The 23,461-nt window shown below is 41.0% G+C and overlaps 1 protein-coding gene across 2 annotated transcripts in view; it reads left to right on the forward strand.

Moving 5' to 3' along the window:
• STON2 (stonin 2) overlaps positions 1 to 23,461 on the forward strand; it is a 170,170-nt gene that overhangs the window by 52,733 nt on the left and 93,976 nt on the right. Inside the window, exon 4 of one of the 2 annotated variants that reach the window (XM_004470900.5) lies at positions 4,377 to 4,574. The exons of the other annotated variant lie outside the window; for it this stretch is intronic. Coding sequence (XP_004470957.1) covers positions 4,377 to 4,574 — 198 coding nt within the window. The remainder of the gene's footprint in view (positions 1 to 4,376; positions 4,575 to 23,461) is intronic. 2 annotated transcript variants of the gene reach the window in all.

Consider the following 23,461-nt stretch of genomic DNA (forward strand, 5'->3'; position numbering starts at 1 on the left):
CGTTTTTAAATAATTCTTGCTGGTTTTCAGAAATGTAGTTTATTTTTATATATTGATTTTTAACACTATCAATATATATACATAATATCTAGTGTATATGTGGTATTAAATTTTCAAAGGGAATTGATAAATTGAACCTCATTAAAATTAAAATTTTGCTTTGCAAAAGACTGTTAAGAGAATGAAAAGACAAGCTACAGACTGGGAGAAAATATTAGCAAACCATATATCTGACAAAGGACTAGTATTTAGGACATATAAAGAACTCTCAAAACTCAACAGTAAAAAAACAATCCAATTAGAAAATGGACAAAAGATGTAAACAGCCATTTCACTGAAGAAGATATAGAGATGACAGATAAGTACATGAAAAGATGTTCAACACCATTAGCCATTAAGGAAATGCAAATTTAAACCATGTGAGATCTCACTACACACTTATCAAAATTCCTAAAATAAAAAGTAGTAACAACACAAATGCTGGCAAGGATACAGAGTAACTGGATTACTCAAATATGCTGGTGGGACTGTGAAATGGCACAGCTACTTTAGAAAACAGTTTGGCAGTTTCTTTATAAAATTAAATATGCAATTGCCATGTGACTCAGCAGTTGCGCTCTTGGATATTTATCCCAGGGAAATAGAAGCTTACATTCAGGTACAAACCTGTATGCACATGTTCATAGCAACTTTATTATAATAGCTATGAACTAGGAACAACCCAGATGTCCTTTAGTGGATGAATGGTTAAACAAACTATTCTATCCATACCATGGAATACTACTCAGCAATAATAATAATAATAAAAAGGATGAACTACTGATGCATGCAACAGCTTGAATAAATCCCACAGGCCTTATGCTGAGTTAAAAAATAAAGTCAATCCTAAAAGGTTACATACTGCATGATTCCGTTTAAATAATATTCTTGAAATGACAGAAGTATAGAAGTGGAGAACAGATCAGTGGTTTCCAGAGGTTAGGGATGGGATGAGGGGATGAGGTGGGTGTGCTTATAAAAGAACAATATGAGGAATCCTTGGAACAACAGGGAACTGCTCTGTATCTTGACTGTGGTGGTGGAAAAAGGATCATACACATGTAATAACTGCATAGAACTAAATACACAGATACACAAATGAATATGTACATGTAAAACTAGAGAAATCTGAATAAGATTGGTGATTGCATTAATGTCAGTTTCCTAGTTGTGGTTGTGATATTGTATTAGAAGGGAAAAAATTCAAGAGAGGGTGCAGTTAGGAAAAATAATGTGTAAAAAACCTCTTTAGGTTAAGGGCAATCATGAAAAAAAAAAAAAAAGACTAGGAAACACTGTATAAAACCTGACTTGCTTTCAGTAGATAAACCCACTTTAGTCATGTTGCATTTTCCTTTTCATAAGTCTCTAGGTTCTTCTTGATAATTTGTGTGAAATTTATAGATATATGTCCTTGACTGAGATTGATCTGTAATTCCTTTTTAGAGATTATAAGTATAAATTGGGTGTACTTTCTTTGTTAGAATTTGGTATCAGGGAAAACTAGCCTTATAAAATGAACTGGTAAGTGGTCCTTCTTTTTATGTACTCTGGAATAATTGGTGGAAGATTGAAATTATATTTTCTCCTTTAAAGTGGTAAAACTTGTCAGTAAAACCACCTGGCCTGATGGTTTCCTTATGGGAAGGGTCTAATCACTGATTCAGTTTATTTCATGACTATTAGACAAGTCAGGTTTTAATGTTGAATCAGTTTGGGAAGATTACATTTTTCTAAAAATTCTCTAATTTTACCTGTGCTTTCAGATATATTGGCATGAAGACATCTATTATTTCCCCTCTTTGCCTTCTCAATATATATATAATTTGTAATTATATACCCAGTTTTCATTCTTAAGGTTATTTATGTTCTCTTTTCTTGCTTTTTCTTGATAATTTTTTCCAATCCATTAGTGTTTTCAAAGAATCAGCTTTTAGATATGTTTATCTTTTTTCCTATGCATGTGTTTTTTAATGCTTTTTTGTTTATTATTTCCTTCTTTCTAATATTCTTTATGTTTATTTTGCTGCTCCTTTTTTAACTGAAAGTTGAAAGCTTATGTACTAAATTTCTGTTCTCCTTTGGAAATAAAAGTAATAAGGCTACAACTTTTCCTGATAATATTTCTTATCTGCATTCTAAGAGCTTTCCCATCTAGTACTTTCATTTTTGTTTTGTTCCAAATATTTTCTGATATCATAAGCCATTTAGCAGTATATTTCTTGATTTCTGAATTTTTCAAATTGTCTTTTATCTAGTTACCTACCTGAATTGGATTGTGAGCAGTGTTCGTAGTCTATGTAAGGCCAGCCTTTTGAAATTTGTTAAAACTTGCTTCATGTCACAGCATGTGGTCAGTTGTCATAAATGTCCTAGGTGTGATTGTGGAGAATATGAAGAATATGCAATCTCTATGTGTTAGGTGCAATGTTCTAAATATGTTCTTTAGATCAGCTTTTTAATTTTGTTTTAAGTTGTCTGTTTGCTTGCTAGTTCCTTTGCCCACTTGATCTGTCAATTACTGAGAAGTGTATTTTAAAACCTCTCATGATGATGGATTTTGCGCACATTCCTTGTTATGTCAATCAATTTTTGTATTAATAGTTTTGTAACTATGTTATTAAAACATATACAAGTTTATGGGAAGTGGACCTGGGTCAACTCATAAAGCATCTGCCTACCATATGGAGGGTCCAGGGTTCGATCCCCAGGGCCTCCTGACTTACGTGGTGAGCTGGCCCAGGCACAGTGCTGCCACGCATAAGGAGTGCTGTGCCATGCAGGGGCACCCCTGCATAGGGGAGCCCCATGCACAAGGAGTGCGCCCCACAAGGAGAGCTGCCCCGCATGAAAAAAGCATGGCTCACCCAGGAGTGGCACGGCACACATGGAGAGAAGATGCAGCAAGATGACACAACAAAAAAGAGCGCAGTTTCCCAGTGCTGCCTGATAATACTAGCAGACACAGAAGAACACACAGCAAATGGACACAGATTGCAGATAACAATGGTGGGGGAGGGGAAAGGGGAGAGAAATAAATTTTTTAAAAATCTTCAAAAAATATATACATACAAGTTGAGAATATTATGTATTTCTGATGACTTGAATCTTTTATCAAGTTACAACCCTCTTTATATTTCCAGTAAAGCTTTTTACCTTAAAGTCTGTTTTTTCCTGATAATAGTAGGATAGTGGTACCAGGTTTCTTCTCATTAATTTTCCCCTTCCTTCCCTTTCATCATTGATGAAAAAAGCCCCTTTTCCCCAAGGAGCTTGAATTATAGTGGAAAGGTTATCAAATTTGTGGTCTGTTAGGAGTACCTCAGTGAAAAGGTGTCGTTTTTGAAGGGAAGCAGGGCATGAGCTGCATGTATTCCAGACACAGAGAAGACTGATATCTTAGAGATGCCTAAGAGAATAAGGAATGAAAATTTTCTTCTGTTTTATATTTATATCATAAGTGTTGCTTTTTGCTCTTCTCTCTTAAATCTTGATTTTGTAATTGAGAACTCTCTCTTAATCTAACTGTATAATTTTGGTTCTCCAGCCATGAGAACCTGCTGTCTATGTCTTCTGGGCAAGGTTACTTACCCTTGCTGGGTCTGTTTTCTCCTTATGAAGTTAGATTACTACCTCCCTCTCAGGATTGATGGATGGAATGAGGTGACATTTATAAAAGTGCCTGACATTTAATAGGTACTCAGTGAATATTAGTTTCCTTTTTATTCTTCCTTCTCTATACACAATTTTTAACCTGATTATTTTCCAGCACTTTGTCAGTAAATTTGCTATAAGATTCATATACAAAACCACATGGTAGGCACTTAACTAAAGACAAATCAGGGCATTTGGAAAGTTCATTTAAAAAAAAAAAACCCAAAACTTTCCAACCTGGTTTTGAAAGACTCAGTTTGTTGCCTGGTCTCTGATTTTGCTGTATAAATGGTTGAGTTTTCATGAGGTTATTGACATGCCACTGAAAATGGAGGAAATATTAAGGGTGAAATTGCTAGACTCATGTATTTTGGGTTTGAATGAAGCTTAAATCTAAATTTAGAAATAAAATTAGATCCTAAAATCACTCATCTCCCTCTAATGAGATTTTCTTTGATCTGAGCATCATGGGACCTTAGTTTTAATACTGGTTCTGACATTGACTTGCCATGGGGTCTCAGTCAATCAGTTTTCTCTGTGTCGTGATATGTTCTATATTTCCTTGCTTTGTATGGCTAATGAGATTTCATAGCCATGAAATCTGAGCAGCATCAAAGTAAGATAATCACTAAAGATATTTATATTGTATGCTTTTGGTTGTTCTGTTTTCATTCTATCCCCAGCCCTCCCATTGGCCATGCCCTGCTGGACATGCCCTTCCTTCAACTCCCTGAAGAGATGTCCTCTGACTTCCGAGAGCAGCTGGACCACCCATTCTGAAGACACCAGCAGTCCTAGTTTGGGCCCATTGTACACAGACCTGCAGCTCACCAATGCTGAGGAGCTGACAAGCAGCAGGGCTTCTGGGGCTGACTCGACGGGTAAGAGGGAGCACCAAGCAAGCCAAAGGGCTTTGCACATCACTTTTAGTGGCCTGTTCCCAGTCTTAAATTCCCTGCAGGCAGCTCTGTTTGCAGGATGATTTCCGGTGTGTTCATCCAGTCAAAAGACTAGAATCTAGAGTGCTTTGAAATTGCATTGGGAAAAATGTGTAAACAGATCTGCTAGCAGTTTCTTAATATTGGGAAACCGTTTGACAGTGTATCTTACTGTGTTATTTTCTAACTGTTCAGTCCAAGTGCTATTCATTCCCTGTCATTTATTTTCTTCACAGATAACTGAACTATATGTAATATGCACAAGGTTGAATCTTTCATCCTTTCTGCTTCCACCCACACATCTTTCCTCTTCAGTGAGAGGGAGGTAGATTTAAGCAGAGAAAAAGCAAATGTTATGGGAAAGGGCATGAAAATCAGCACTCTGTCACTGTGTTCAGACTACACATCATTTTGCACCGGTACTGTTTATTCTGTTGTGCTTTAATTGATCTGCATGCTGGTTTTCAAAGTCTCATAATCTCATTTAACTTTCCAGTAGGCATAGGATGGATGCTGCAGGTGAAAGTAGCCCTGTCAGCAAACACTGTATTATGAGATAGATTTGGGAAGGAATTGGAAAGAAACTGTATGTTCTTGGTGTTTTGGTTATTTGGCCCGATGGATTTTTTTCCTCTGAAAGTGACTGAGTTACTGATGATTCCTCTGCAGATGAAATTACCTACTGTGTGAACAGTATTTGTTTTTCCTTCTCAAGAATGTTATTGAAGAGCATGTCTCTGGATTGTTTTTCAAATTGGGGTAATTTTTATCCTCATGCTGTTCAGTTCTATGAGTAAAAAGAGGACTCCCTCTTGCAGTCTAAAGGGTTCAAACAGGATTTGGTTTGGTGTTTGATAGATAATATTGCAGAGAATCCTGGTTTATCAAAGACTCTCTCTTCACAAATCACAGTTCTTTATAACATGTTAAGTAGTGGGGAGCTTTTCATGGATGGGAAGGCACATCAGAAGCTGCTGATGGCACCAAAGTCAGCGAACTGAGGCGGTTTGGGGAAGAGGCCATGCTCGCCTTCCCCCTCTGCCTCTCATTGCTCTCAACCTCCTTTCAAAGCCTCCCTGTGGAGGGGCATATTGTGCACTGGTTAAGGACACAGAGACTCTGGAGTCAGACTGCCTAGGTCCAAATCCTGATTCTTGCCTTTGACAAATATGTGTCCTTGGATGAGGTCCTTAGAATATCTTTATGCCTAAGTTTCCTCTTCTGAAAAATGGGAATACTCATAGTACTTTCCTCACCAGGTTGTTTTCCGCTCCAAGTGAGACAATTTGTATTGAACAATTAATACGCTGCTTGACAGAATAAGTGAGATTAGGCAAAGGAGGGAGAGAGTGGGGAAAAAGGGTAATGCTTCTTCCCTCTTCTTCCCCGGGCTTCTTCTTGCCTTAGAGAGGTGGCAAATGGGCCCCCCACTGAAGGAAAAGTCAGGTTCTCTAGTCTCAGGCTGTTTTCTCAGTGGCCTCTATTATTTATTATTACATGGGAATTCCTTTAATTCAAATGATGAAAATCAGAGTCCTGGCCTAACCTGGGGTTGCACAAACGTGTCGGCTTAAAACACTTCATTCTCTCTCAGTTCTGGAGTCTAGAAGTCTAAAATCAAGGTGGCGGCACGGCCATGTTCTCTCTGGTGGTTCCAATGAAGGATCCTTCCCCTCTTCAATTTCCTGGAGGCTCCCAGCTGTCCTTTGCGTTCCATGGCTTGTAGCTGCATAGCTACAATCTCGGTCTCATTGTCACGTGGTGTTCTCCCCCTTGCCTGGTTTCTCCTCTTCTTATGAAGACACCAGTCAGATAAGGGCCTAGCCTACTCCAACACTACCACATCTTAACTAATTAACATCTTTAAAGACTCTATTTCCATATATGGTCACATTCTTAGAAACTGGGGGTTAGGATTTCAACATATCTTTATGTGGGACACAATTTAACCCATAACAGTTTCCAAACCTTATAATGTTTCCAGCACCTCTCTTTTCTAAAGCCATTCTAACAGTGTTACCATTTGCATTAAGACTTACTCCCCTCTTGTTTCTGTCAGGACCCTGGCACGAAGCAGATGGTGCCCTCAAAAGTATTTATCTGAAGACAGTTTAATGAAAGGATTGCTTATAGAGGCATGGATGGCATTAAAAGAACCACAAAAGATGGTGAAGCTCCAGGTGTGGGAATGCTGGGAGCCAGTAACACCTATCGCCTGCAGTGTTATGGGAGGCAGCAAGAGCTGGAACCATGGAGAAGGGGTTGCCCAATGAGTGCCTGCTGTGAGCGTTGTTCCCTTCGAGCCCCACATTGGGTGCCAGTTGCTGTGATCAGCTCAGCAATAGCTTGGCTCGAGGGAAGGTGGTATAGAACTTAAAGAAATAAAGAGACAGAAAGAAAGACAAAAGAGAGGAGATAAAGATGGGACCAGGGGACTCACAGCTTCTGGAACTGAGAGCCTTGACCCTAGTTTCTGCATCATATTTATTAGGAACTCCAAAGCAGCTGTTCCTCATCAGCACGGCAACATTTATAATAATTGGGGACAAGTGCAACAAATAGGGAACAGGTAAGCCAGTTTCCCACAACAGGTGCCATGGCATAGAAAGGACAGGCATTGATGGAGATTTGGCAAAACAGGGAGAGAGCAGGGAATGAATGCCCAGACATCCCACCCTCAGATCTGTGCTTTTGCTTCCCATTGGCAGATCCCAACCAGAAGCCAGAGGACTTGGAGCCCACACAGGTCAGCTACCAGGGCACAGAGCAGGTAGAGAAAGTGGAGAATGGATCTTGGGATAAGGGGAAAAGGGCGCAAATGGAGAATGACCAGCACACTTGTAAGCTAATCCCCACCAGGAACTAAATGGCAGCTGGGCCAGGGCTCATTCCAGAGGTTCAAATGCAGAGCCCAGGGTTGGAGAATGATGAGCGATGCTCTTAGTTCTCTCCTCCAGCAGGAGCAATTTCTGTGGCTACTGGGAGAATTGAGATATCACCATTTGGCAGGCATCTGCTTTTGCAGAAGTGGGAATAACCGTAGCAAGTACCTATTGAGTGTATTTTGTGTACTGAATATGGCATGTATTATCTCTGGCCTTTGCAGTAATCCTGCAAGGCAGGTATCATTATCCCTGTTTTCTAGTTGACACTGAATCTGAGGCAGGATAAGAATCTTGTCTAAGCGAACACTACTAAGAAATGGATGAACCTGGATTTCAGTCAAAGTTTCATGGACTTCAGAGCCCACATCTTTGCCAGTGGTTCCCCAACTTGGCCCTGGAGTCATTTGGAGCTTGGAGAAATAGAAATTCCCAGCTCACCCTACACCTACTGAATCAGACTCTCTCAAAGAATAGCTTAGGAATCCATATAAAGTTCTCCAGATGATTTTCATGCAGTTGGTCCAAGGAACAGCATTTAGGAACTACTGCATAACATCTTGTGGCCTCTTAGAGATAATCTGGAACATTTGGAGAAACAGGAAGATAGAGGACCACAACAGTGATGCTCCTGAGTTCCCAGCGATCTATAGAGAGGAGTGACATTTTCCTTCAGGTAGAGTCATGGCCAAATGATTAGCAATGGCTGAATTAATAATATGAAATTCACCTTGAATATAAAATATTAATAAAAATGATATTAACATATAGATTAAGTGCCTATAATGTACCAGACACTGTTCTAAGTTCCTTATATGAATGATCTAATTAAATTCTCACCATATCTATGAGGAAATTACTGTTACAGACCTGTTAGAGTTGAAGAAACTGAGCACAGGGAGATAAAGAAAATTACTCAAGCTCACATAGCTCACATGTCACATTGAGCGTGAGTCCCAGCACAACTCTCTTCTGCCTCTCAGTGTGCAGGAACTGCTGGAGGCCTCTGAGCTGTTCCCTGCACTGCAAGATTTGAATTGCTGTGATTGATAAAATCTGTTGTTAGCGTCTCTCGGGCAAGGCGTTCTTAACCAGGAGTCCATGAGCTTGAATTGAAATTCAAAAAAACATTCTTGTGGGGACGCGTTGGTGTGGGTGTGATATATTTATTAAATAATGCACAGTAGAGTGTGGACTCAGTGAGGGGTCCGTGGTTTTTACCTGACTGGCAAAGGGGTCCATGGAACAAAAAAGGTTAAGAACTGCTGCTCTAGGGAAAGAGAACCGATAGGAGATGTCTGTAAATAGTATGAGATTTTATAAAATTGTTTTATGTGGCTGTGGGGATGCACAAGTCCAAATTCTGTAGGGCAGGCTGCAACCCAGGGGCTCCAATGAAGGTCCCCAATGAGTTCCCCGGAGACTCTGGCTGTCTGAAGTAGAGACAGGAATTCTCACTGAACACTGAAATCACTTCTCCTTGTAAGGCCTTCAACTGATTGTGTGAGACTTTACTCATTGCTGAAGGCAGTTTCCTCAACTGTAGATGTAATCAGCCAACTCACTGAGGATTAAAGTACATGAAACGCCCTTGTATGACAGTTAGCTCAGGGCTTACTTGACCAAAAACTGGGCACCATTACTTGGCCAAGTTGACGCATTAGCTTAACCATCACATCTGCCGAGTGATGTTTTTCACACCAGGAGTGGTTTGTTTGGAGAGATGGGGTTCAAATGCTTTAACACATGGAGGCATCTAAGATATTAGTCCAGAGCCTGAACTTTGCAGTGAGAAAGAACTGAGTTCTGGAGGAGGCGGAACAGCATGGCAATCGAGCTCATTTATGACTGACACACTCTTAACCCCTTGGAAAAGTTCCTGACTTCTCAAGACCTGAGCTCCTCCTCTGTGAAATGAGGCAGCCTCTGCCTCCTTGGGTGGAATGATCAAATGTGATTACCCAGGTAAAGCACTTAACAGTGCCTGGGATGCAGTGAGCTCCGTCATATTAAAGTGAATGGGTCCTTGAACATGGGTGTGCTCGTTCTGTGTGACTTAACACAGAATTGTTTACATTGCAATATGTTTATTGTACTTCAGTGTTAACAATGTAACACAGAAGTACAATAAAATGAAAGCTAACGTTTCTCTTAACCTCTCTTCCTGTCCCATCCCAGAGATCATGGTTGTGCTACCTTCCAGACCTTCTTCCATGTAGACATGTGTAGAGGATTCACATTAAAATATATTCACATGTTGCCTTGGGGTTTATTTTTAACATAAATAGGATCAAAGGAATTTTAAATAAGATAGGTAACCGGCAAAACTTGAAGATGAAGCTCATATTTCCTTAACAGATGTAAGTCCTTACACATAACTGCTGTGTTCTCTCAGTAGTATGTTTTGTAAACAACTCGCTGAACACACCACTTTGAAAAGAAACCTAATACTTTAGTAATCAGGCAAGGGCCCAAGCGAGGCCAGGTGTTGGGAATGCCTCCATCTGCTATGATGGTGCATTCTCCTTCACTCCTCACCTCCACCCAGCAGCAGGTTTTGGCAGGGCCAGCCCTGTGGAGAGCCCTATGTGGAGGCTGGAGCTGTCCAGTGTGGTTTACCTGAATGCCTGTGTAGCTGGGAGCAGAGCTCACCTGACTTTTCCCCCCTTGTGCATGTCATCTTTCCAGAGTTGAACTTCCTCATCTGTGAAATGGGCTGCCCGTCCCTGCCCAGGCACCTGACAGGTGTGCTGGGGACAGGCAATGTCCAGCGCAAAGTACTGCAGGAATAACAGAAAACTTTAATCTCTCTCTGACTTATTTACTTGGAGATGAGAAATAAGCATAATTACGGCCTGCTCCTGTATTACCCCAAGTGTGAACCTGCACACTTGGTGAGACGAGACTGAGAAGGGCTTTGTATTTCTCAAAACCAAGGATTGGGTAAATACATCCAGGCTCTGTGGGAAGCCCTCAGGATAACTGGTTTCTGTGCTAAGGGATTCTTGGGAGGAACTGCCTTGGGGAGACTTTTGTCATCGATTCCCTCCCCCTCCCCGCTCCCCACCGCCCCCCATGTCCTTTAGCACTGTAGATGGGGAAGTAGAGGGTGAAGAGGAGCTATAGAATTGCCGCTCCCTCAGCCGACCTAGCACACTGTGTGAGATAATGGCTGTGAGAAGATGCTCTGTGCTCCAGGTCTGGTGTGGAGACGGATTCTGGCAGCCAGGCACAGCCTCCTCCCTGTGGATTTGGCTGCCCCACAAGGGCAATGGTTCCCAGCATGGTTGTGGAGGGAAAAGACTCCGTGATCAGCCTGCACTTTGTTCTCTTTTTATCACCAAGGGGATAATTAGGAGGAGGAAGGCAAACAAATCCCCTCACTTTGTTTAAATCGCAGCATTTATGTTTGTGCTGGGGTTCTGCCTCTCCGGAGCAAATGGCTGGAGAGCTGGAAATAGGCAAGATCCCGAGAGCTCGGGCATCTTCTCTCACCCCCTATCTCCCCAGGAGGCCCCTTGCCCTCACTTGAAACCCAGATACACCCTTTCACCTTGCCAGTGAGCATGGCTCTGAAAAGTCCCTAGTTTTACAGGGCTTGATAAACAGTAAGAGAACAGCAAGAAGGTCGAGGGAATAAAAACAAGCTTCCTGCCTTTGAAGTTGATTCCAGCCAGGGAAGAGAAAGCACAAGAACGTTTGCAGTTGCACAAGCTGCTGTTAAGTGGTGGGCTTCAGTTTTGGTCCTCTTTTGCACTCAAGAAAAGTATGTAGTATACTTTTACTTATGCTAAAAGTCTTTAATGATGTTGCAGGGACAGATGCTGACATTCTATATCCTGCGTAACCCACTGGGTGGACTGGGGGAGAGTGTAAACTACACTGTGGATTGTTACCCATGTGGTGCGGCCGTGCTCTGGGCTGCATTCGCCAAGTGCAATGAGTATGCCTCGGTGGGGGGGGGGGAGGTTGATGTGGGAGGAGTGGGGTGAGGGGGTGGGGGTTATATGAGACCTTGTATTTTTTAATGTAACATTAAAAATAATAATAATAAAGGAAAAAAAGTACCCTAGAATGTTTCAGGCACACGTGTGAGCTGAGGAATGCCCAGGATGGACGCACTACCTAGCAGGCGTTTAATATTAATAATTGTCTGTTGAATGGATCCTTGAAGGAGTGGCATGAGTTTGCTGGTCTCCTGCTTCCCGGACATCTGAATCCCATTAGAATTTGAGTACAGCATTTCCCAAAGTGTGTCTTCTGCAGTAACCCAAGAAAAACCAGGATGCTGGGAAAGTGGGGGTGGCAATGTGTTAGGTCATGTGTGCCTCTCCTTGGAGATTTGTAGCATGTATTTAGCTTATTAACGACTTTGAGAAGGCCTAAATTACATTATATATGCATTATGCATTATATATCTTTTCTGTATAATATTATTAGTTTCCCATTAACCCATACTGTATGGAAACCTAAACATACATAAATTGGCGTTTGATCTGAAAGTATATGTCATGGCTAATGTCCTGGGAAACCAGAGAAACCAGAATTTTGATGAACTTGCCTGGATTAGTTAACTTTATAAAATGAGCCCTACTTTCTCTCATGCTCTGCTAAACCTCTTTGCCTTTTTTCTTTTTCTTTTTAATCTAGATTCAGCTAACCCAAGAATACCTTTTGCCAGACTTCTTTTGTATTTAAATCCTCTGGGCTTTAAAACAAATTTAGACCAGCTGTTCTTGTTTCATTTACATTTAACTGATCACAGTGGAATTCTGCCAGAGCAGTAGGATGTCCCCAGAGATTTCAGACTTGTTTTTTTCCTCAAATACAAGGGTTTATGCCAGGAAGAGAGTTATGGTCTCAAGTCCTCAGTGTTCGCGGCAGGAACTTTTTAGAGACCCAGGAAGGTTCTCTTGCTAAGGGTAGAATGGGAGCCTCACCTGAGCTGCATGTCTTTTTACAAGATAAAACACATTTCTCTTCTGCCTGTTTTGTCTTAATCCTGCTGCAGCTGGGAGAGCGCCAGACCAGATTCACCAGTAAACAGTGATTATCTTTGTGTGTGGTAGGGATTTTTGTTGTTTTCAGGGCACATTTCTGTTTTTGTTTTCATACCTTGAATATATTTTGCTTGGGCGAAAACAAATTATTTTAAAAATTCTCTCCCCCAGCTACACATTTTAGAGATAGTCTTATTCTTCCTGAACAATAGTCTCCTCCTTCAAAAAGGAAGACCTGTGGAACATTTATTTTTTAAACCAATTACATTTTTTCTCTTTCTTTAACATAAATTTGGTCACATTACTGTTCTTATGTATTCTTGTCTCCATTAGTTGTATAATTTGGGCTTTAATCAGTATTTTTTAAACAACTCTTTGGGGGAAAGGAAACTTTCTTTGAAAGTTTCTCTAGAGGCTAAAAAGTTTCTCAGAAACACAAATATTGATTGGGTTCCTATAGTTTGCCAGTCACTGTGAACCAAAAGAGAAGTAAGTTTATATGTAATATTTACTTGTGAAGCACTGATAACCTGCAAACAAATTTTGTGGCATTAAAATGATCTTTTATATTTAATTTTTAAAAAATTAGTTTTAATTTACAAAGCATCTACCATATGGCAGGAGTGTGCCACATACCATATATATGTATATATATATGTATGAATATATATATAAAATCTCATTTAATATTCAGCCTTAATAGTAGATATGACTGTCCCTATTTTGTAGATGCAGAAACAATTGCTAAAGGAGTTAAATAATTTTGCCCAAGCAATACAGCTAAAGAAGGTAGATTTGAGATTCCACTCAAGTCTCTCTTTGGCTCTCCCTGCCTTGTGCCTGGTAATGTGAGAGGCTTGTGTTCACAAAAATGATGAACTGGGGGAAGGAGGGACTGTAGAAAGCTTCCCATAGACCCAAGGCTGCTTCTGCATTTCCCAGGAGCTATGTACAAATTTCCCTTATGCAATTATCGCTTTGGGTGGCAATGGTTCATTTAAAAGACCATGCTAGACTATAATGTTTTTGCATGCAGGAACCACAATTTATTCACTTCATATCCCCAACACATTGCCCGGCACATTGAAATTACAAAGTGGATATTTGTGGAATAAATTAATTATTCTGATTTAGGATGGAAGACTATTAGATTCCTGGACTGCTGTTAAAAATTTCCCCAAACTTAGTGGCTTAAAACAATGTAAATTTATTCTGTCATAATTCTTGAGGGCAGAAGTGGGAAAATCAAGGTATGGACAGGGTTGGTGCCTTCTGGAGGCTTTGGGAGAACCCATTCCATGTCTCTCCCCTGCCTTCTAGTGGCTCCTGACCATCCTTAGGGTGTTTCTTGTTTCATGACTGTCTTCCAGTCTCTGCCTCCATCTTCACAAGGTCTTTTCCTCTGTGTCTCTTTGTGTCAGATTGCCTTCTCATTTCTTTTTAAGGTCATCAGTCATTGGATTTAGGGCCCACCCTAAGTCCAAGATGATCACATCTCAAGATCCTTAACTTAATTACAAACGCAAAGACCCTAGTCCCAAATAAGGGCACATTCACAGTTACCTGGGGTTAGTATTTGGATATATCATTTTGGGCCACCTTTCAAACCACTACAAAGACCTTCGTATCCAACCCTGCTATAGTAGTCAGCCAAAGGGATGGTAATGGAAAGTACCAGAAATTTGTTGGCTTTTTTTTATTTGTTTGTAAACTAATTTCTGTTGACTTTTATAAAGGATATTTATTTGGAATAGAAGCTTACAGTTACCAAGCCCTAAAGAGTCCAACTCAGGGTACCATAAGAGGTACTTGTTCACCCAAAGTCATTTGCCACATGTTGAAACAAGATGGTGGGTGATGTCTGTGAGGGTTCAGACTTCTTCTGCCTCTTAAGGCTCCATGGTCCCAGCTTCTTCTGAACTGAGCTGTAGGCTGGCATAAGGCTCTCTCTCCCCCCAAGGCTCATTTCCTTCCAGGCTCAGCTGCTCTTCTCTCTTCACAAAGTCAGCTGTAGACTGTCAGGCTCATCCCTCTTCCCTGGGCCTCTGCCTTGTCTAATGGAGCCTTCTTTCTTTCCTCACAGATCTGCTTCTGTGTGTCTACTTCCATGTGTGAGTCTGTTTTATCTCCAGCAAGGGGGTGGGGACTCAAACAAAGTCCCTTAATGAAATGGTCAAATAAAAGCCCTAATCTTGAAACCTCTGAATCTAATACAATCTAATATACCCAGAGGAACAGACCAGTTTACAAACACGATACGATATCTATTTTTTAGAATTCATAAACAATACCAAACTGCCACACCTGCTTTTTAATTAACAAGAAATAATTGTGTTTCCTAATTGTGGAATTGCATGGCCCTGAAGAAAAAAAGAATAAAGTGAGACAGTTGTGGAAATCAAGCTCATTTCCCATGTTTTCAGAAGTGAGACTATTATCCAGTAGTCTCCATTTGTTTTGTTTTTCCTGTTCTTTTTGGGTTTTACTATAATCCTTTAAATATTTTTGAATTAATATATGTGGGTGTATGGTGCAGGGGGAGGATGCTCTTTAAGTTTGGGTATTTCAGAATCCAACTTGTCCTATATATTCTTTAATCAAAGCAGTCAAATTTTTCTTCCCAGTTTTATTCATCTCACAGAGTACAAAGAAGATGAGTGGGGAAAGCTTTTCTGTGATATTGAAATGGGCTCTTGTGCTTATTGAATCATCTGAGTGGAACAAAACCTGAGAAAGAACAGCATAGTTTATGGAGTTGTGGTTTTTTTTTTTTTCAGTTCCAAACAGATGATTTAAATGAGACATTTTGGAACCACTTAGTAAAATTCCCTTTTGGAATTGCAAATGCACTGGTCCTGAAGAAGGGATGACAATGATAATGTCATTTATTGATAACCTTCTGTGGTATTTTACATCGTGTTGTTAGACTCCTTTTACAAAAGAGGAAACTAATGCCCAGAACCACTTGTGAGCAACAGAATTAAGATTAGCACCACGCCTGTCTGTCCTGTGTAGCTCTGCATCTCCTGTGGCTGCGCAGTCTGGAAGGACCACTCCTCTTCTCCCAATTCTATAGGGCAGGGACTCATTACTAGAAACCAGGGAATCCATGAACTTCTATGATTTACGTTTTTTTTAACCTCGAAGAAAGTTAGTGAAATGACTCTTTCCCTCAGTTATGGATTTAACACAGTTTCCTGAGGAGTCCCTGAGCTTTATTAGACTGATAAGAACTCCTGCTTTGATGACTGCATGGTCCTTGCACAATGAAGCTCAAACTCTTTACAAATGATTTAGCACCAGTTGTTTTGTTCACTAAGCAAATGAGAAACTACTGTGTCTCAGCCACAGAGCTAGGGCCCAAGTGTGTGACTGTGGACAAGATAGACATGGCTCCTGTCTTTAAGCAGCTTACAGTCTAATGGGGACTGTGGATATACTAGAGTAAGTAAAAGCTATTAGTGTGAGAGAAGTGCTTTGATAGGAGAGGTTTTGAGAGTTAAGGGGAAATAGCAGAGGGGAGCTGACTCCAAACCTGCAGGTCATGGAACATTCTCCAGAGAATTGATTTAAAAACTGAGACCTGTAGCTGAAGTTGGGTTATTTCAGGAGAAGGAACGTTTGCAAAGGCCCAAAAGTCAGAGAGTGCATGATGAGTTCAGAGCACCGAAACTCAAATGACGTTTTCTCACCCAGAGTCCTTACTTTGTGCCAAGTGTAGTCCTAAGGCCTGGGAATTGAAAGGTGAGTCACCTACCCCATGCAGCTTCCCTCCTGAGTTTGACTCTAGGTCATGGTCCCTATCATACCCATTCTTTTGGTAGGAGAGTTCTTTGCATAGATGTCATCTCCCTTATCAAACTATTAGCTGCATTGGGGCAACAATGATATTTTCATCTTTGGATTTGTTCTTACAGTCTGGTCTCCAGTACAATGCCTGGCAGTAAGAAATTGTCCAGTGAATGTTTTCTGAGTATAGCAAGGATGTGTATATAGAACAACAGCTTCCCACCACACTGAGAGGGTTACACCAGACCAAAGAATGACTTGGATAAGTCCAGCTTGGCAAGTAAATGAGCATTTACTAGAGGGCATATGTAACGTCCTTGTCCTCAGTGGTGGGAGGAGAGATGACAGTTTGGAGCTCAATCGTCTATGCTTACTGAGAAGTTGAGGGGTCTTTTATCATGGCATAAGCATAATTCCAAAAGAATACAGCACTTTGCTCACAATCAAAGGTACATACATTTAAAAATGTTTATCAAAGCATGCAGGGGTGCATGTGACGTCTACAAAATACTTTGATTCTGATCAAAGAAGCAGTGTTCATATAGTTGATGCAAGGAAGGAAAGGACAGCTAGTTAGAGTTTTACTGACTTTAAGATCTTATTCTCAGGCAGTTGTTTTCTGAGGCATGACCTGTGACTAGCTAAACCTGTTTTAGAATTTAATTTAAGGAAGGGGCAGTAAGAGTTTGGGGATGCTAAGGTACCAATGCTGCAGAATGTTTTTGCAGTTTTATTTCCTTTTTACTATGTCAACATTGTAAACTTACCTCCCACTTCAGGAAAAAAGAAAAGCTTGCCTCAAAATACTTAATCCCAAGTACTGTAGTGTAGAAAGAGAATTGAGAAAAATAGAAATTAGTTCCTCTGGTCATCATTTTGGATTTTTTGTTTAATATTGTAAATATAGGTAGCTTTTAGGATAGTCACCCAGTTTGCCTGTGAAGGATGAGGTCTTTTGCTTTAAGTAGCCTCCCAGGTGAATGATACACAACACTACTCATTTAATGAGATTTGCTTTTCTGCAAATCATTTGATACCCAGAAAACTCAGGCTTCAAAGAGAATTATGGCTGTGATCTTATCAGAGAATGTGTTACCTCAACATTTAGTAAGAACTCAACAAAATATCAGTGGACATGAAGTGCTCCAAAGACAGTGGCTGGCACATAGTGCCCCTGTTTATTATTACCTGATTAGCCCTGATTATAGCCTCTATAAATAGATGCCTTCTCATTTGGCTTGGGACTGTAATCTCTGGTTAAGAATCTCAAACAGTAAGAGAAGGCACTTAAGAGGTTATTTAATAGAATTTCTACATTTTACAGACGAGAAAGCCAAAGCCTAGATGTATTAGCAGTGGGGCCTGGCCTTGTAATTCCTTGTCCTCCACCCATTCTGTGAATCATTTTAAAAATCTAAGTGATTAGTCACTCATATTGGTTATTTTTCATTTTATTCCTCTTTGAAAGTTCCATCTTTTTCTTCTAAATTAAATAACTGACCACCTTTCCTGAAGGTTCAGTTCATTCATGCAAAAAGCTAAAAGCAGTGGAGCTGCTGGAAATGGAGGCTCTCAGATCCAAGAAAACATTTTTTTCCTTAATAGCAAGCTTGACACTATAATGAGATCTGGCTTGCTGCCCAGAAAAAAGTCTCTTGACTCCCAGGCTGATGTGTTTTAGATCATGCATTCCTTTCTCTGGTCATGGAGTCCTGCAGGGCAAGGTCAGAATCTATTTAAGTCTCTTTGGGGACTTTTTGCAGTGAGCTGTAGTCTGTCTTTTTATTGAAGATGTGCTTGAGTTCTTTACCTTAGAGATCCACTCTGACATAAGGGATGTCCCTTCCTTCTATTCTCAGATTATTCAGCTCTTAGAAATGTTCATTGCTAATCTTATATTCATATAGGTTTTCCCCAGAATGGGAGTTAATTTTTCATGATTGTTTCAGAGAAGTGAATGAGTTCAGTACTCAAGTCTTGGGTCAGGTGAGGAAATGAATCATAAAATGGTCAGGAGGCTGAGCAACTAGAAAAGAGGCTGTGCTGAAAGAAAAGTGCTTTGGTAGAATTCATTGATGTTGAGCACATCAGCCAGGAGAGTGAAGAACAAATTTAAGTCACTGCCTTGAGGTGTAACTGGAAACACAGATAAGTGCTAAAGCAGAGTAATAAACATCAATGAGGTATCGGCCTTTCCAGTGGCAACACCAAGGGTGCACATCAGCTCTTTTTTCTATGAAATGGACAATCAGCTTTCCCACAGTCTCACGTGGAGAGCCATGTAGAAACAACTTACCAGATCCCTTCCTATCCCTCCCCTCCCAAGATAGGCAGAATGCCACCTGTAAGCATGTCCTATAGAGTACTTCTGGAACCGTCAACAGTGCCACTTGCTAAAGAAACTGAACTTTGAACCTGACACTCCATTTACAACCTAATTTCCACAACTGTTGTAAGGAATAAAGAATTTGTCATGCTTAATAAATCCTTCCATCAACCCTTTCACCTGCTTATCTACAGAATAGCTTGGTGGTACACCATGGGGCCTGGTTTATAACATTGGACTCAGTGGCTTACATTCCAGTGCAAAAGTAAATATATTAATTCACACACAAAAAAAGCAATGCAGGAAAGTGGATGTGGCTCAACTGATAGAGCATCTGCCTACCATATAGGAGGTCCAGGGTTCGATATCCAGGGCCTCCTGGCCTGTATGGTAAGCTGGCCCACACACAGTGCTCCCGTGCGCAAGGAGTGTCGTGCCATGTGGGGGTGCCCCCCCGCATAGGGGTGCCCCATGCACAAGGAGTGCACCCTGCAAGGATAGCCACCCCATATGAAAAATGCAGCCTGCCCAGGAGTGGTGCCATACACATGGAGAGCTGATGCAGCAAGATGACACAACAAAAAGATACAGATTCCCGGTTCTGCCTGACAATGTAAGCGGACACAGAAGAACACAAAGTGAGGGAAACGAATGTGGCTCAACTGATAGAGTGTCCACCTACCACATAGGAGGTCCAGGGTTCAAACCCAGGGCCTCCTGGCCCATGTGGTGAGCTGGCCCATGCACAGCGCTGCTACGCATAAGGAGTGCCATGCCATGCAGGCGTGTCCCCTGCATAGGGGAGCCCCACACTCAAGAAGTGCGCCCCGCAAGAAGAGCCGCCCCATGCAAAAAAAGTGCAAACCCCCCAGGAGTGGCACTGCAGACATGGAGAGCTGACTCAGCAAGATGACAAAACTTAAAGAGACAGATTCCTGGTGGTGCTGAGAATGCAAGTGGACACAGAAGAACACACAGTGAATGGACACAAGAGAGCAGAAGTCAATGGTGGGGAGGGAGCAGAAGGGTAGAGAAATAAGTAAAATAAATCTTTTAAAAAATAAATAAAAGAAATGCTATTTAAACCTTAAAAAGAAAGAAACAATGCAAAGAAACGATATGGAAAGATTAACCACAATCGTCATGTATGCAGATTAAACATAATGCCTATGAACTTGGTAGAGACTAAATGCTTGAAAATATCCAGTGTGGGGTGTGCAGTGATGGGCATTCACATGCAGGGCTTGTGGAAAAAGATTTCTGGAGGACATTTTAGCAATAGGTGTCTGTTTAAATGTTGTACTCTTTAGCTATTATTTTATTCCAAGGAAATAATTAGAGATGTGCCTGGGTTCTAGTGCAACACTGTTTATATTAGCAAAAACATAAAAACAAAACCAAATAGCCAACCCAAATATCAAATAAATTATGATACATTCATACAGTGAAATGCTATACAGCCATTGAAAGTTACATTGTTAATTGACAAATGTAGGTTACAGAACAGAATGTGTAATAGTTTTGCTATAATGGCGTATATGTATGCATATGTGTATATATATGCACAGATATATAGACATCCTTATGTCTTTTAATGAATAGAAAAAGAGTTGGATAGGATATATCCCAAATTGCTTATAGTGGTTATTTTGGAGGTAGAAGACTTATTTTTTGCTGCATTTATTCCTATAGATCTGAATTCTTTATAATAATCATATATCACTCTAAAAGCCAAAAAAAATAAGAATGACTGTTTCAATTTGGAAAGAAAATTAAATGCATTACTGGAGCTATTTAAGATTTCTTCTATGATAAATGAGGGCTAGCCTGTATGCTTGGGGAGCAGGGCTGGAATTCAGTCTTTAAAATATTGCTGGGTTTTCTGTGTAAAAGAGTCCTGTGTTAAACTTTTCACCAGCATAATGCTAGTTCCTTATTCTTTGAAGGAAATTGATAAAGAGTAATGAAAAGGCAGTCTTCTGAGTGACAGAAAAGGGTAAGAGACCAGCTTTACCTGTCCCAGCTGGTGTGTTATTGAGCAAAATTTTAAACCTCGATGATCTTTGGTTTCCTCATCTGTAAAGTGGAAATGATGACGATAGTGACGATGATGAGGGGTGGAGGTGGTGGTGGTGGGAAGATGAGGAAGAGGAGGATATGGAACTTGCAGGTTTGTTCAGAGGGTTCAGTAAGACCATCTGCCTAGACCTCCGGAAACATAATAAAGAGCAGTCATTGTGGTGATGGCGATACACAGTACCTTTTCAGAATTCCTCATTGTAAAGCTCGGTCTTGGTCAGTAGGAAGACATTAAGGAAAGTCGTGGAAAGCAGCTAGGTTGTGTTAAGAAGTTCCATTTCATGGTCTTGGCCTTTCTTCCTTTACAGAAGGACGGTTTCTGTTCGTTCATTTCTCATTGGCTGAAGGGTGGCCTCAGCCAACATGCTTAGTGAAACTGCTCGTGTCCCTGGCATTGTTCTGCAGACTTGGCAGCGGGAGAAAAGTGTCCCTGAGCAGAGGTGTGGGGGGTGGGAGGGAGGGCTGGGTTGGCGGCAGGGAGCAAATGCTGCACTTTCACCAGTTGCCTCCCTCCCCCTCCTCAGGACTGGTGTTTGTACAAATTGGCTGCCTCAAGCAACACATTATTACTTGGAGCTGGAATGTATCCCTGGAGAATTACTGCCTTCCCTTTTGCCAAGTAATTGTCCCTTTCCTGCAGAGAATGCTGGGATTGGTGGCATTCTTCAGTCCAGTTCTCCCACCTTGCACTGACTGCCCGCTATGTGCCAGACTCTGCCATTCCATTGTTCTTGGAAAGGAACCAGTCTTGAACTATGAATCTTTATTTTGAACTCCTGAACTGCTTTGTCCCTCCTTAAATCTTCAGCACTAGCATCTTAAGAAAAGATTATATTATTGTGCAAAATATTGGTGGTCTTTCCCTCCAGTGTGTGCATCCTGACAAGAGGATGGCACTCCGGCGCAGCAGCAGAGGCTTTGCCATGTCACTTGCGGCTGGTACTGGTCAGTGAAATGCTGGTGGAAGTGACACCTCCAGCACAGAGTTCCATGTGCTTCTGCCACTGATACAGCCCCACATGCCACCCCAGGCCCTGGCTTGCTCCTCAGTGCTCCTTTGGCTTCACCCCTCCCCATGTCCCACCTTCTGGACCACATTCTGTTCAATGTACCAGGATTCCGGAGTCCCCTGCCTTGACAGCCCCAGGTCCACTGCCAGGGCTCATCCTGGATTTGTGCACCTGCATGTGGGCTGTGCTGCTGGTGGGGGCAGCCCAGGGCTAGCGGCGATTGGGAATAGAGCTTGGACATGTGCACAGGGGTGGCCACACGCATCACACAGGAACCTCGGAGAGCAAGATAGAGTGGGGGTGGGTGAGTAGGAATTGGGGAGCAGGCCTCAGGTGGGGCGCTGCCTCTCCATGCACTGCTGTGTTTCTGTGTAAAACTCCAGGGAGTTGATGGCATCATAATTTGATTTTGGCCTTCTGGGTTGTTATAAAGATATATTGGTCAAGAAGGACAGGACTTATTTCATTTAATAGTTTTTAGCTTGATTTATACTTGTAAATACTTAGTCATGTTATGTAAGCCTGCATCTGAACTCTTGGGCCAGTGCCTGGCAATGCTAGGGAAGGGTCTGATGTTCTAGGGAGGGGCTCTGTTTCAGCCCAGGCCCTGGAATAAAGATGAACTAGAACAGCGCTGGAATTGCCCGACAATGGATACAGTGGGAGAATAAATCTTTGTAATTGTAAACCAGCAAGATTCTGGGGTTGTCTGCTGCGTAATTTACCTTAAACTGACAAATTTCAAAATGAAGAGGTGATATTCATCGAAAGGTATCTGCCTTCACCCACTTCAAAATAGTATTGGTTCTGCTACTAATTAGGTGGCAGGTTTGAGCCTAAAACTCAAGGTTTCTCTCTTTCTCAGTAAAAAAAGTCTTTACACTTAGATGATGCTTCCTAATAACAATGTTAATACTGGTATTAGGAATATTAATATATCAATTAATATATCGACATGTTATATACAGTAATATGTTAATATGTATTAACCATGTTTATATAATTGTCCAGGAGGCTATCTGTTTAACAGCTCCAGATTTCAGCTATTTGTTATTATATGCACAGTGGCACTACCTCAGAAGAGTTTGGAAGAAATCCCAGGAGTTTACCAGTGTTCTGTGATTATGCACTCGTGTCCCCCACACACAACCATATGCTACTTGTGGAGGAACCTTTAGTTTTTAAGATATCTTGTCATGCTTAGCTTCCCTTGTGACCCTCCACAAATAGAAAAGGGCCAGACCTTTGAAATAACTTCTAAAATTAGAGAACATACTAAAGTCCTTCACATGAAGAATAGCTGATAATGTTTTTATGTTTTTAAATTATTCATTATCGATGAATTCACATTTGAATGTGAATTCATCTCCCATCCATCTCCCATCTTTTACCAAAAAGGATTGGCCTAGTATATTGTTTCAGATCATATCTGTTAAACATAAAGAGTTGCTGAAGTTAAGAGTAAATCTTCCTGACTTGGAACAAAGTAGAGTCACCTGGTCTTCCCTGGAAGTGAAACCATAATCTTGGCCTCCCCAAATCAGATACAGACATTTGTATTAGCAGTTGTGATTATATCTTGTGTGTGGAAAGCACATTCATTTTCAAAGGCTTTCAAATGCATGATTTTATTCATTCTTCATTACAGCCTATGATATAAACAGAAAATGCCCCCAACTCTCTTCAGAAGAGAAAACTAAGGCTTACCAAGTGGTTTGCCCTTGGTTCTGCTACTAATTAGGTG

This window comes from Dasypus novemcinctus, chromosome 3, assembly GCF_030445035.2.
Source record: "Dasypus novemcinctus isolate mDasNov1 chromosome 3, mDasNov1.1.hap2, whole genome shotgun sequence".
NCBI lineage: Eukaryota > Metazoa > Chordata > Mammalia > Cingulata > Dasypodidae > Dasypus > Dasypus novemcinctus.